General features: G+C 37.1%; 1 protein-coding gene across 2 annotated transcripts in view; it reads right to left on the bottom strand.

The window, feature by feature from the left end:
* Positions 1-7763: 7763 nt before the first annotated feature.
* xylb (xylulokinase homolog (H. influenzae)) overlaps positions 7764-13441 on the bottom strand; it is a 56574-nt gene continuing 50896 nt past the window's right edge. For both annotated transcript variants that reach the window (XR_010011227.1, XM_062991232.1), the window contains one exon: positions 7764-7970. Coding sequence is in view for 1 of the 2 variants with exons in the window: in XM_062991232.1 (XP_062847302.1) it covers positions 7899-7970 (72 nt within the window). In the remaining variant the exon portion in view is untranslated. The remainder of the gene's footprint in view (positions 7971-13441) is intronic.

A 13441-nucleotide genomic window follows, 5' to 3' on the forward strand; every position in this document is an offset into this window, starting at 1 on the left:
TAAAAAGTAACTCATTTAAAATGTACTCAGAGTAAACGTTACTTCGTTACTTTTTTAACAGAAGGAGGGACGTCATTTTCCAACAAAAGTTGATACATGAATGATACAGCAGACTACACACTGCTCACCAGCCATGCAGCATATTAGCAGTTCATGTGTGGATTTAACCTCTACACACCTAACATACTGCAACTGCTGTTATCAATTCAAAACAGCATTATTTCTGTTTATCCTCAATAAAAGGGTTAGGCGGTTAGGGTTGCACCTATAAAAAAATATAACGGGTCTTACCCTGTCATAGGAACATGATCAAAACAAACCAGCAAAATCTCACAATCACATTTATACTGTCAGTTTTACTTAAATAAATACTCAAATAAATGAACATAAAAAATCTAAATATTTCATAATGCTTTGCTATGAAAACAGCAGAACTGCGACCCAGATCAATCACACAGCAGCAGAAACTTATCACTTACCTGATTACCTGATCTATATCCATGTGTTGTTCCATTAGGGATATAATCCACTTTATATAAGACTATCTTGTATGTTTCCAGAATATATAAATCCATACCCAACTGTTTTATCCACCTAACTAATTAAAACTATATTTATTCTCATTTATACAACAACCAATGAAGAAATAGATTGAAATTCCGCCCAGAATGTGAATTCTGAAGCTCTGATTGGTTTATACATCTGAATCTCTTCACCAAATGAACCGATTCATGGAGTTGTTTATGCACAACATCATAATGAAACAGAGTGAGTCATTTCTGACTCGTTAACTCAGTGATTCAGTTCGCAAGCCCGACTCTAAAGAACATAAATGCGTAAATGCTCAGCGGACCGGATCAAACAGCCTAACGGGCCGGTTTAATGTCGAGTTTTTTATTGTTTTCTTTACTCAGTAACGAATGTTATTTAAAATGTAGCGAATTACAATTCTTAATACAAAACATACTTAAGTAAAAGTAAAATTACAGGTTGTAAAATCTACTTTAAAAAGTACACAAAAAAACTACTCAATTACAGTAACGCGAGTAAATGTAATTTGTTACTTTCCACCTCTGCAATTAAGTAGTATTCTCCTCTTAGTGAGAACTAAAGCAAAAAACAGTGCCTCTTTAATTCTATTAGGGGTTTGATTCTTAGCATCAGTCAGACCAAATTTAGTGAATCTTAATTTAGTGTGTCTTAATTTAGTGAATTCAAAGTGTGTGTTTTAATAGTTTAGTTTTAAAATTATAGGCTCGATGGAGGACCTTAAACTGGATGCGTTTGAGTGGAGCACAAGACAAAGATTTATTGTCCATAAAGAGAGCAGCTTGCCAAAGTGCATCAAGTATTATTATACTGAGCTCTTCATTCCAAGCTTTATGGGTTCTCTCTATTCGCTCTTTATTAATAGCAATAATTATGTTGTAAATTCTTGATATTAGACATTTATTAGGCATGGGCAATTTAAGAATATTTTCCAAATATTTTTGGAGGTAGAGAAGGACATTCAGGACATTGCGCACAAAGTTGCACTTGTCTGCATGGTTTTTCTCTGGGAGCTCCGGTTTCCTCCGACAGTCCAAAGACATGCAGCCAGGTTAATTGGAGCTGCTCAAATTGCTCTAGATGTGAATGTGTGTGTGTGTTTGTCCTGTGATGGACTGGCGACCTGTCTGAGGCCTACATAGGAAAAACGGTGGTAAAAAAATTCCCCATTTTTATCCTTTTATCCCCCTTTAGCGCATCCAATTGTTCAGTTTGCATCGTGCTTCCTCTCTGTCTATGCCGAACCCTGCCCTGACCGAGGAGATCGAAGCTAACCCATATCCCCTCCGACATATGGGCAGCAGCCAGATGCATTTTTGCCACCCACACATTGATGAGTGTTGTGCCACCTAGCGTTGCATGCGGAGAGATTATCAGATTTAATCAGATAATCAAATTCAATCAGGTTTAATTCTTTGTAGCCTGCATGTCCATACATACATAAATACCACACAGTTTTAATAGTTACTGCTGTAGTGTCATAATTGTAGTAATTAAAGTTATTGTATTATGATTGTGTATCTCTGTCTAAGATAAAATAAAGATCCACCAAACGCTCAGTATGTACAAGCAATGGTGGGTCAACTCTTTCAAGAACTGGCAATCAGTTTAAGAACATATTTCAATAATGAAAAATGAAAAATAAAAAATAAAAAATAAAAAAGGCCCGTCTAGACTGTTATCAGTGAAAGTTGTCTGTAAAGAGTTGTGTATGTCCTCCCCCTGTCTGTGTGGAAGTTCAGTGGGTATTGCTACTTCTTGCCACTACTCTCCACCACCCCAAAACAAAGTGGAAGGGCTGCTCTAAATTGACCCTAGGTCTAAGTAAGTGGATGTGTAGTACCCTGCAATGATGTATTATCAAGTCCAGTGAATCCAGTGAATTCGGATGGTGCCGAATGCACTGCAAACCTGATTGAGTTAAAAGAGTTGTAAAATGACACTGCCCAGAAAAAGAGGCTATCATTTTATAAAATTTAACATATGATCTTTTGTATATGTGAAAAATATTGTTTTATAAATAAATTGCAAACAGTATCCTTTAAAGTTGTTAGAGGTTATTTAATCTAAATATTTACATTGCAGTTTTATGCTTAAATGATAAAGAAAAATGGTTTAGCTTAAATGTTTTAAAGATCCAGTTTCGTTATTAATTTCTTTTACTAGTAATTTTCTCCAGAATCTATTAAATATAAGTTTATGAAATAATAATAAACCATTGCTTGACTCACCCAGTCTAAAAATGTGCATTGATTAAAATAACTTAAAACTAATTACAAATTATGTTCTTAGTCCTTCTAAATATAAACTAACATTTCTTGATGCATTTCTTATGATTTTATAAATGGATATGGGTCTGAAATAATGACTTTTTATTTATATTGATGCTAAGATTTGATCTATGTGTATCTGTTCTGTGTAGAGCAGTCCTGCTCGTTGTATGATTTGAAATAGCTTGTGATGTGACATAACTATGTGATTTAATGATATGATATGGTTGCCAGTAACCCAAGAGATATGGTTGCCAGAGATTTAGTCTGCATTTCCCTCTCACACAAACCCATGCTGTTTCATCAGTGTTTATATATATATGCTAATTTATAAGATGATTGTATTTACTCTGAAAGAACATTACATCACTAATCTTATTTGTTATAAGAAACTGAGTGTTTTTCATACATCCATTTACACCTTATTTATGCTTTATATACAAAGTATTTGGACACCTGACTATGAGCTTATTGAACTTTCCATTTAAAAAACAAACAGTATTAAAATAGAGACACCTCTATGAGATCTTTTTAGCACCATGATCAGAATAAAACATTTGGTAAAAATGTCTGCATCTGTGTAATAGAACTAATAGATTATGGCAATTTTGCATGGCTGATAATTAAGCATACTATCCAAAAAATGGATATATAGAGGCTTCTTTTATGCCCAAATTACGGAATTACAGTCTTAAACACTTTAATAGACACTGCAGGAAAACTAAGACACAAGCCCATTTCTAGCAGCATTATTGCATGCACACTACCGTTTACTTCACATTTAGCAGTAGTGAATGCTTGAGCTAGCTTGACCAGTTGATTTAAAGTGGCAGCAGAATGTGTGGGAATGTGTAAAACTTAAGAGTATTTTTAATACAACAAAGCTTTAGGTACAAGCAGCAGTACAACATACAACACAAATGCTGCATCCTAGAGATAATCTTTTAACTACTGTTTCCAGAAAAGTTGGGACATTTTGTAAAATGTTCTAATATAAACTCTGTAAACAATATCATGTTTGCACTGGCCAACTTAATTCTAACTTAATTTTCCCAATTTCCCTCCCAATCTAGTAGTATCCAATTACCTGATTGCATTACGCTTCCTCTCCACTGATGTTTACCCCTCCGACACGTGTACAGTAGTCGACTGCATCTTTTCACCAGCACAAGGTGAGTTCATATGTGGATCAGCTTTGTGTACGGAGAGACACAGCCTGATTCTCATTATCCCTCATCTCTGTGCAGGCCAGCAGAGTTTGTAATTGCACCAGTTATGAGGAATCCCCTCCAGCACCCGCCTTGAACAACAACGCAATCATTGTTCGTGTCGGCGCCCAGTCTGCCAGTAGCAGAGCTGAACCAACGAGTTTGAGATGTGGTGTGCTGGTGTGTTTTACCACTGTGCCAAACTTCCTAAAAGAATTGTTAATCCACACAAAAAGAACATTTCTCAACACAAGATTGCATATAATTTAGGTCTTTTACCATCTACTGTACATAATATTGATAAAGGATTCCGGGAATTCAGAGAAATCTTAGTTCATGTAAAGCAGGGCTGAAAATCACTGCTGAATGTGTGTGACCATCAAGCTCTAAGAGGGCAATACATAAGAAAATGTCATGTGAAAAATAGCCCCATGGGCTTTGAAGTAGTTCAGAAAACTAGTCAGTTCACAGTTTGCCACTGCATCAAGAATTGCAACCGGAGGCTAATATGCAAAGAGAAAACTATACATCAATTCTATGCAGAAAAAGCCACCAAATTCTCAGGGCCCGAGCTCACCTAAAATAGACTGAAAGACAGGTATGGGGGGGACTTGAATTTGTGTGAAGGTAACATTGCCACAGAGACATATATTGAGAATTTAGAGAGACATATGCTACCATAAAAGCAAACATCCCCATATCATAAAAGACCCATGCTTTTGAACTTATGCAGGTTGCAATCTGAGAGTACTTTTCTTCTTTGGTCTAGAGAATATTAAGGTCAGTATTTCCATAAACACCTTAAAGGTTAACTTCTCAGACTACAATACCCGTTTCCACTGTGCAATTTCAAAAAGAGAGTTTGAGATCAAAATGGTCAAAATGGTTTTACAAACCACTGATTTATGTTTTATTAGCATTTTACATACCGCCCCAACTGTTCTGGAATTAAGGTTTGTAAATGAATTGTGTTCTTTGCTAAAACTTTAAAGATTCCAGTTGTTCATTATTAATTTGGAATAGAAAATAAAAAAGGCAATTCAGTTTTGTAGTTGTAATAATTGTCTCATGTAGCCAAAATGTTTTAGTTCATCACAACAGTTGCCACTGTTGGGCCTTTGAGCAAAGCTCTTAGCCTCTATTGTACAAATTGTATTCAGTCATAATTGTAAGTTGCTTTGGATAAAAGCTTCCGCTAAATGCCACAAATGTGAACAGAAGTTCCCCTTGAGGAAAAGAGACACTGACTGGAGGAGGCAAAAAAACCAGGTTTGGTTTGAACCAACCACAAATATCTGGCCTATATCCAGCAGACCAAACACCTTCCAAACAACTTCCACCAGGCCAGATGGGCCCTGTTTTTTTGGCTGGTTTAACTTTGTCCTATCCTACTGATCTGGAATGAAGAAAAACAAACTTGATGCCCTCTCCAGGCCTCCTCTCCCCCAAGCAAGCCTGTCATCCCAGGATCCCATACTATGGCTCATCTTTGATGGGGGCTCAAAAAGGCCATACAGAAGGCTCTGGCAAACTATTAATTCCCACATCAGTCAGAAAAGAGTGCTGTGGTAAGGCAAACAGAACATAAGAGTTTTCGCACAGATGGTTCCGGTGTGTGTTCTTCCTCACTTTTTTCAAAAAATATTTTTTTGCTCTCGCTGTTATTAGCATCTTGTAAACACTATAAATCACTTCCCTATTTCTGAAAGCCATATCCTTCTGCGTTTAAATTATTTGAGGTATCGACTCTTTTGTTTTCTTCCCTTGCACACTTTTTATTTAAATTTACCTCTGGGGAAAAAGCATTAACTAACTTAACTAACTGAGCGTCAATTGACTGGTTGGCTGGCGTGGTCATGGTTCCACCTAGCGCTCCATCCCACCAGCTGTAGTTAGATAGACAAGACAATCGTATCGGGGAATGAGTCGACTCTTTGAAGCTCTTCCCCTTGTATACTGAACAGTGGACCAGGCAGCTGTTCAGCTCAGACTGTTTTGCTTTCAAAGTTGAACAGTCTAGTTTCAAATTCTGCCTCAAGAGGCAGTTGTCATCACTCATCTTTTTTTATTTCCCTTTTTGTAAATCTCACCACCCTTTTACTACATAAAAATTACATTTACATTTTCGCCATTTAGCAGACGCTCTTATCCAGAGCGACTTACAGTTTACATTACCTTACTCTAGTTTAAGTAGTCAACAGTCCAAGAACACAAATCTGCTAAAACCTGTTAGAACCAAAGTGTTTTTTATTTATTTTTTTATTTTGCAAGAAATTAATTTGTATTAATGAGTATTAGTAAGTAAGTACATGTCAGCTTAAGTGTTATCTTAAGGTAATCGTTTTTTAAAGACAGTGAGAGACTCAGAAGTTCGGACAGACAGTAGAAGCTCGTTTCACCATTTGGGTGTAAGTACAGAGAGGAGCCTTGATGTTCGTCTTCCTCGAATCCTGGGTGGAGGATCAAGTCGAGCGAGACTAGAGGCTCGGAGGTTGCGTGGTACAGAGCGGGGTTTTATTAGACCACAAAGGTAGCTTGGGGCTGGTCCATTTTTGGCTTTGTAGGCGAGCATCAGTGTTTTAAACTGAATGCTTGCAGCTACAGGAAGCCAAATGAAATTAAATTAATGAAATTACAATAATAAAAATAAATCAACTATAGTATGTCATCCTTATTCTTTATTTCTAAAATCACAAGCAGGATGATTTATCTTCTATTTTAATAAAACACTTTCGATGCTATATAAATGTGAATAGCCACAGGTCTGGTGGGAGTATAAATTAACATGCTAATTTTATACTTAATTAATATTATGCATCATTAATATATTGCATTTGAATATCACATACTAAATATTTTCAGGAATTAACCTTTAGACTTTTGATAGTCCCAGTGTACCAACAGAATAGATTCATAGGCCTGCATGTGATTGTGCTCAAAAAATGTAGTAAATGTAAATTACTGCAGCTATTTGTGCTTTAAAAAAGCAATTTTATTTTGTTATACAGATGCATTTAAACCTATGTACGTAAGATATAAATTGTACATTTTTTTAACCAAACATTTTTGCTTTTTTTAAACAAATGTAAACCCTAAATTTTAGTCAATTTCAATCGTGTCAGTGTAAGGTAATAAATTCTAATCGTAAATGATTTCACTGCTGTTCTGTTTTCACACTGTACTGTAAATCATGTATTAGATTCAAATTGTAACAAAATGTCTTAAACTAAGCAATTTACACCCCTACTTTTTACAGATAGTAACACATTAAAGCATTAAACAGTGTTTAAACCACATTCCAGTCAAACATTTATGTGAAAAATGGTGACATGTGCTGGCTTAGTAACAGCTCTGTTCTACAGTATTTTTTTTTTTACTGAAACAAATCAGACCCTTGTAGATTTAAGCAATCCAGAGTGGTAAGCACACCTAGAATTTTAAGTAGACTCTACTAGCCACTTAAATGTGCTTAAAATGGTTTTCATAAATGTATGCACACAAAAAATCATTTGATGAGAAGCTTTGTACGTTCAAGAAACGAATAAGAGAACATTTCAACAGCAATTACAAGACTTTGCTTTAATTAAAATGAAATGTACCCGTTCTTGAACCCTGTTCTTTCTGTTGAGGATGAATGTGCTGTTGAAACTCAATGTGACTACAGAAGCTTTATGAATTTATGCAGCCATTTAAATCTAATTATGAAAAGTAGTTTTAGATGTGACAATCAAGTGGGTCTTTTAAATAAGTTTTTTATTTCGTATCCTGTGACGATGTTTTTTTTTCTCGGTCTAAACCCTAACGAGTATGGACACCCTTGCATTGTAGGAACCATTAAACCATTAACTTAAAAGACACTGAGTACATTGAATCATTGTTGTGTTGTATGCATGAGAATCTTTGCTTCCAGATCTGCGTACCTCTTCAGGAGCGGCCCATAAACCTGCAGAGATAAAAAATAAAATGTAATTCTGTGTGCAAACACATTCTTTGCAGTTAGTAAATGTGTTAGTCTTAATGTAATTTAAGGTACCTTACGAAGAGCTTGTTGGACATCCAGTTTCAAAATTTATAAAGTTGGTGTGGACAAAAAGTTCAGCGAATAGTCAGTTATCTCAATTGAAACAGACACGACAAGTTAAAAAATGCGCATAGACATCAAGGGACATGTCTAATAGCGACACCTAGCGTGTGGTGGATGTGGCTTATCGGGTCCACATGGCGCAGTCATTTAAACGCAGTCTGTTCAAAAGGTGGCATCAAACAGGAATGGAGCTAAGACAGAACATAAAATTTTGTTTCAAATTGGGAAAAATGGCGATGGAGATGCACAGAGTGATAAAATTTGGGAAAAATTTAAAGAAATTGTAATATATTAGCAGATACATTATGGTTTTATTTGGCTTTTTATTTATGCATTTTTGCTCCCGATTTAGCATAGCCAATTAGTGTTCCGCTGCTGGGGATCCCGATTGTGTGGTGGTATATTTGGTATGGTATATTTGCCTGCTCCACGCCCATTCCGACACATGCACAGTCCCTCAGCCCCTTTTTTTCTGCCTTGTTCTGTAAACCAGGGTCCTTAAACAATGTTTGAAGACTCCACCCACTTAGTTCAGTCTTTTCTCACACAGCTGAAAATGTGGCCAGTTTTGTCTGCTGCAGGCACTGGCAATTGTGCCGACAAGAAGGCACCCAGTCGACTGGTAGCAGAGCCGAGATATGAACCGGGGTATTCAGAATCTCAGAGCTAATGTGCTAGCGGAATATCCGCTGGGCCACCTGGGCGCCCTTGGATTCTTTTTAACTTCGACATTTAAATATCTGTAAATGTGTAACAACTAAACAACACAAAGTGAAAATACTTTGTGGACCAGGTAACAGACCATCATAAAGCCTTCAATTACTCACAGGTAGTGTAACAGCTTAAAATGACTTAAATTAACTGATCAGTATGTAGAATGTGTTCAAAGGTGGAAAAGTACCTTTAGTAAACTCAAGCAGACATGGCAAGAATGTGCCGGGCTCACTGGAACTGTGTGTTACCAAAACTATTACCTGCAACATCGTGCTTACTAAATAACAACAATCCAAAACTGAATTTTTATATCTTCAAACCATGGGTCACGGCTGGTTATATTGTTCAATGTGGGTCTGATTTTGAGTTCAGGGAGAGCATATTTTCTTTTTGCTGCCCCTTTTTCCTTGCCCCTTTACATGTTTCATTCATTTTACTCTCTGGCAGCCCCTCCCTGGGGCATAGCAGGAAAAGAAGCAGTGTGTTACATGCCAACTGCATCCTCAATTTGAGACTGATAGACCCAGGACTGGAGGAGAAATGATGTTAGAAAGCTGATGAAAAAACACTACCAATTAAAATGTGAAAGATTGCTGTGGACCCTTTCACTTCCCTCACATTCACCTGGGTCAATCCTAATAAGGCCGGCAAACAATTCACACTTTCCAGTGGGAGTATGCTTAAAGGCCAGTGGATTACTAGTGTGATTTACATTTGTACAGCCAAAGAGGATGTTTCACTTTCCCACTCTATCAACCGCCTGGTCCCTAAGCAAATCACTCAAGTCAGGGTCTACATGGAACTGGTGAAAGGCTACAGCTTTCTTTATCTTGAAGAATGCCTTTAAAACGTGCAGGTTTTTTACACCTGTGTGCTCCTGAAAATGTAAAGCCCCTCTGGGCACAGATGACAAGCATTAATTGGGCCTGGTAATTGATTCAAGTGGGGGCAATTAAGAGAATGAATAGAGCCCATAATCCCACAAGATTCAGGTATAGAACAGCCAACTGTCTTCCGAGTTACAAAATTAAACTAACACAATTCATATATGTCAAGAGAAAAGTTCAAGTGGTTGTGCTATATACAGATACACACGTGGCATTTCCATATACAATTTTAAATGCAGGACAATAATGGGTTATGTTTACCAACTCTACCAGTAATATCCAACTTTGCATCACACACGTACGAAGTCTTCTATGATAATTTATCAGGTTGCACCTTTCCACAAATCTGTTATGAAAGCAGTGTTAATTATGGCAGCACATTTTGCTTTAAATAAAGGGGACATTCAATGTTCAATGTTTTAGGGGACTATCAGATTCAAAGAGTTGTATGCTTCGCTCACCACAAGACCAGGCTGCTATGTCTAGCGCTTGGCTTGAGGGAAGCGGTAAAATGCCATCAAAAGTGTATTAATGCACCAATTGTGATTAAATTAAATCAAAATGTGCAACTTGTCTTACAACAGAGATGATTTTTTGTTAGTTTACTACTGTATCTGTATTTAGCACAGCCACTTGAACTTAAAATGTGTTAGTTTATTTCTGTAACTTGGAAAGCAGTTGGCAGTTTTTTACCTGAATCTTGTAGAATTATCAGCTTTATTCATAACCAGTAAATAACCATCAAATCCACTCTGAAAGCATCCATGTGTCTAGGTTTAACTGTATTTTTCCTGACTGTGTCATGGTACACTTTTACAGTTGTGTTATACAGTACATCCACGTTCCTACTGGCCGAGTCACTGTTACAACATCATATGAAACAGTTTGTCTCACTGAAGGCGCTTTAAAAAGGTCAGTGGCAAACTTGGTAAACTTTGAGAGCAGCGGCAAGTACCAAAAGTACAACGCAGTAAATGCTCAGAAAAGCATGGTGCCAAGCTAAGCCACACCGCCATACTCCATAGGAAACAATGGCACAGCCAGCGCAAAAGCCAGTTTGCTGCATATCATGTAAATGTCTGCTAAGTCAATTTTTACTTTTAAATACAATTTTAGTTATATCTTAGTCATTTGGTTAAATGATGTATGGCAAACTACACTAAACCACCATAAACAACAGAAATATATTATTGATACACATATTAACATAAATGACATAAAATTAACATAAATTAACAAAATAAATGTTATGATTAATGTAAAGGGCATAATCTATAGCCGGGCCAGTGATAGCTCAGTGGTTAAGGTACTGGGCTCGTAAACAGAAGGTTGCCGGTTCAAGCCCCGCCACCACCAAGTTGCCACTGTTGGGTCCTTGAGCAAGGCCCTTAACCCTCAATTGCTCATTGTGTAAGTCGCTTTGGATAAAAGCGTCTGCTAAATGCTGAAAATGTAAATGAAAATGTAAATGTATTTTCAACTTCACATAATTCAGATTTTGTTTTAGAATATAAAAATAAATGCTGAATAATGTAATAATTGATGCTAGAAATTAGTGTAAACGTTAATATGTTCATTTAATCAACGTACACCGATCAGCCATAACATTAAAACCACCTTGTTTTTACACACACTGTCCATTTTATCGGCTTCACTTACCATATAGAAGCACTTTGTACTTCTACAATTACTGACTGTAGTCCATCTGTTTCTCTACATACTTTGTTAGCCCCCTTTCATGCTGTTCTTCAATGGTCAGGACCCCCACAGAGTAGGTATTATTTGGGTGGTGGATCATTCTCAGCATTGCAGTGACACTGACATGGTGGTGGTGTGTTAGTGTATGTTGTGCTGGTATGAGTGGATAAGACACAGCAGTGCTGATGGAGTTTTTAAACACCTCACTGTCCCTGCTGGACTGAGAATAGTCCACCAACCAAAAATATCCAGCCTACAGCGCCCTGTGGGCAGCGCCCTGTGACCACTGATGAAGGTCTAGAAGATGACCAACTCAAACAGGAGCAACAGATGAGCGATTGTCTCTGACTTTACATCTACAAGGTGGACCAACTAGCTAGGAGTGTCTAATAAAGTGGACAGTGAGTGGACACGGTATTTAAAAACTCCAGCAGGGCTGCTGTGTCTGATCCACTCATACCAGAACAACACACACTAACACACCACCACCATGTCATTGTCACTGCGGTGCTGAGAATGACCCACCACCTAAATAATACCTGCTCTGTGGGGGTCCTGACCATTGAAGAACAGGGTGAAAGCAGGCTAAAAAGGTATGTAGAGAAATAGATGGACTACAGTCAATAATTGTAGAACTACAAAGTGCTTCTATATGGTAGGTGGAGCTGATAAAATGGACAGTGTGGGTAGAAACAAGGAGGTGCTTTTAATGTTATGGTTGATCGGTGTATTACATAATTGTATTTCATATTGCCAATTAAAAGTTTGGACCAAGCCTGTAAGTCAAAGGTGTTTGCTTATACACAGCATACATTTTATATAATTTTACTTCTGTAGAGGTTGTTCCAGCCAGGTTTGTGCCACATACATGCTCCTTCATGTTTTGTACTTCTATTTTCCTCATATTCAGTGTAATATTCCACAAGTGAAAAAAATCCAATAAATAGTCATCTTTCCTTCAGATAGGACCTGACATGAACTGCCACTGCAGTCCCACTGCAATTCAGATCAAATAGTAAAGAACTGTCAGTCCACCTCTCTAAACTACTGAGATTAAACAAAATAACATCACTGGAAACTCTATAAACCTGCCAATATTTCCAAGACATGTGGAAAAATCAAATCTCCACTCAGTTCCCCACTCAGTTCCCCACATCTCAACATAAAATCAGAAATGAGAGTCCTGAAAAAACAAAAAACAACAACCATCCCCCTCTCTAGCTCGCTCAGTTTCATCTGGACTGGACTTCACATGTGAGAAAAACTGAGAGCAACAATACCATTAGATATCAAAGAGAACCCTTCATCAAAAGGGTGCTTGGAGACCGTGCACTCTGCTGCAGAGCTGTGGAGGGAGAGAACACACTGCTATAAGAATGGCATTATAGCCATAACAGTCATTTCCCCGTAGGTTTCAGTACACTCTGTAACCACATTATTAGAAATAATCAAAGGCACAAAGAGTACAAGGTGGCCCATTTTTATCTGCCTTTTGCATTCTTCCAGCTTTTGTGAGCTAATACAGCTGTGCAGTATCACCATTAAAAAAGAAACTGATTTATGACATATGATTCACCGCACTGCATGCAAATTATATTTCTAATTTATGTACTTCAGAGACTGTTCCAAGTGCAACCATATAACAGTGTGTTCTGAAAAGCATTGAATTTCACTTTGTTATTTATGTCTCACCTTAAATAATAAACACAGATAGCCCACATGGGGCAAAAAAGTATTCTTAGCCATGGTGCTGCTAATAAATCAATATAAAGCAAATCAGAGAGCAGCACAGGGCATCAGCAGTATCAGCAGAGTCAAAAGTGCCTAAACAGCAAAACATAAACCTTGACAAAGTCTTGATCCTTAGAAGAAATCTTTGTTTAGGGGTTTTGTTCTTTTACAGACCTTTTTCAACTTTTAAACACAATTTTTCAAACGCATTACTTTTTTGGCTATTCTTTGAGGTTATTACCTGCATCATTTAAAAGGAAAATAGCTTTATTCTTTTTAGTTTGAAATAAAAATATTAAA

Source organism: Trichomycterus rosablanca, chromosome 3, assembly GCF_030014385.1.
Source record: "Trichomycterus rosablanca isolate fTriRos1 chromosome 3, fTriRos1.hap1, whole genome shotgun sequence".
Lineage (NCBI taxonomy): Eukaryota > Metazoa > Chordata > Actinopteri > Siluriformes > Trichomycteridae > Trichomycterus > Trichomycterus rosablanca.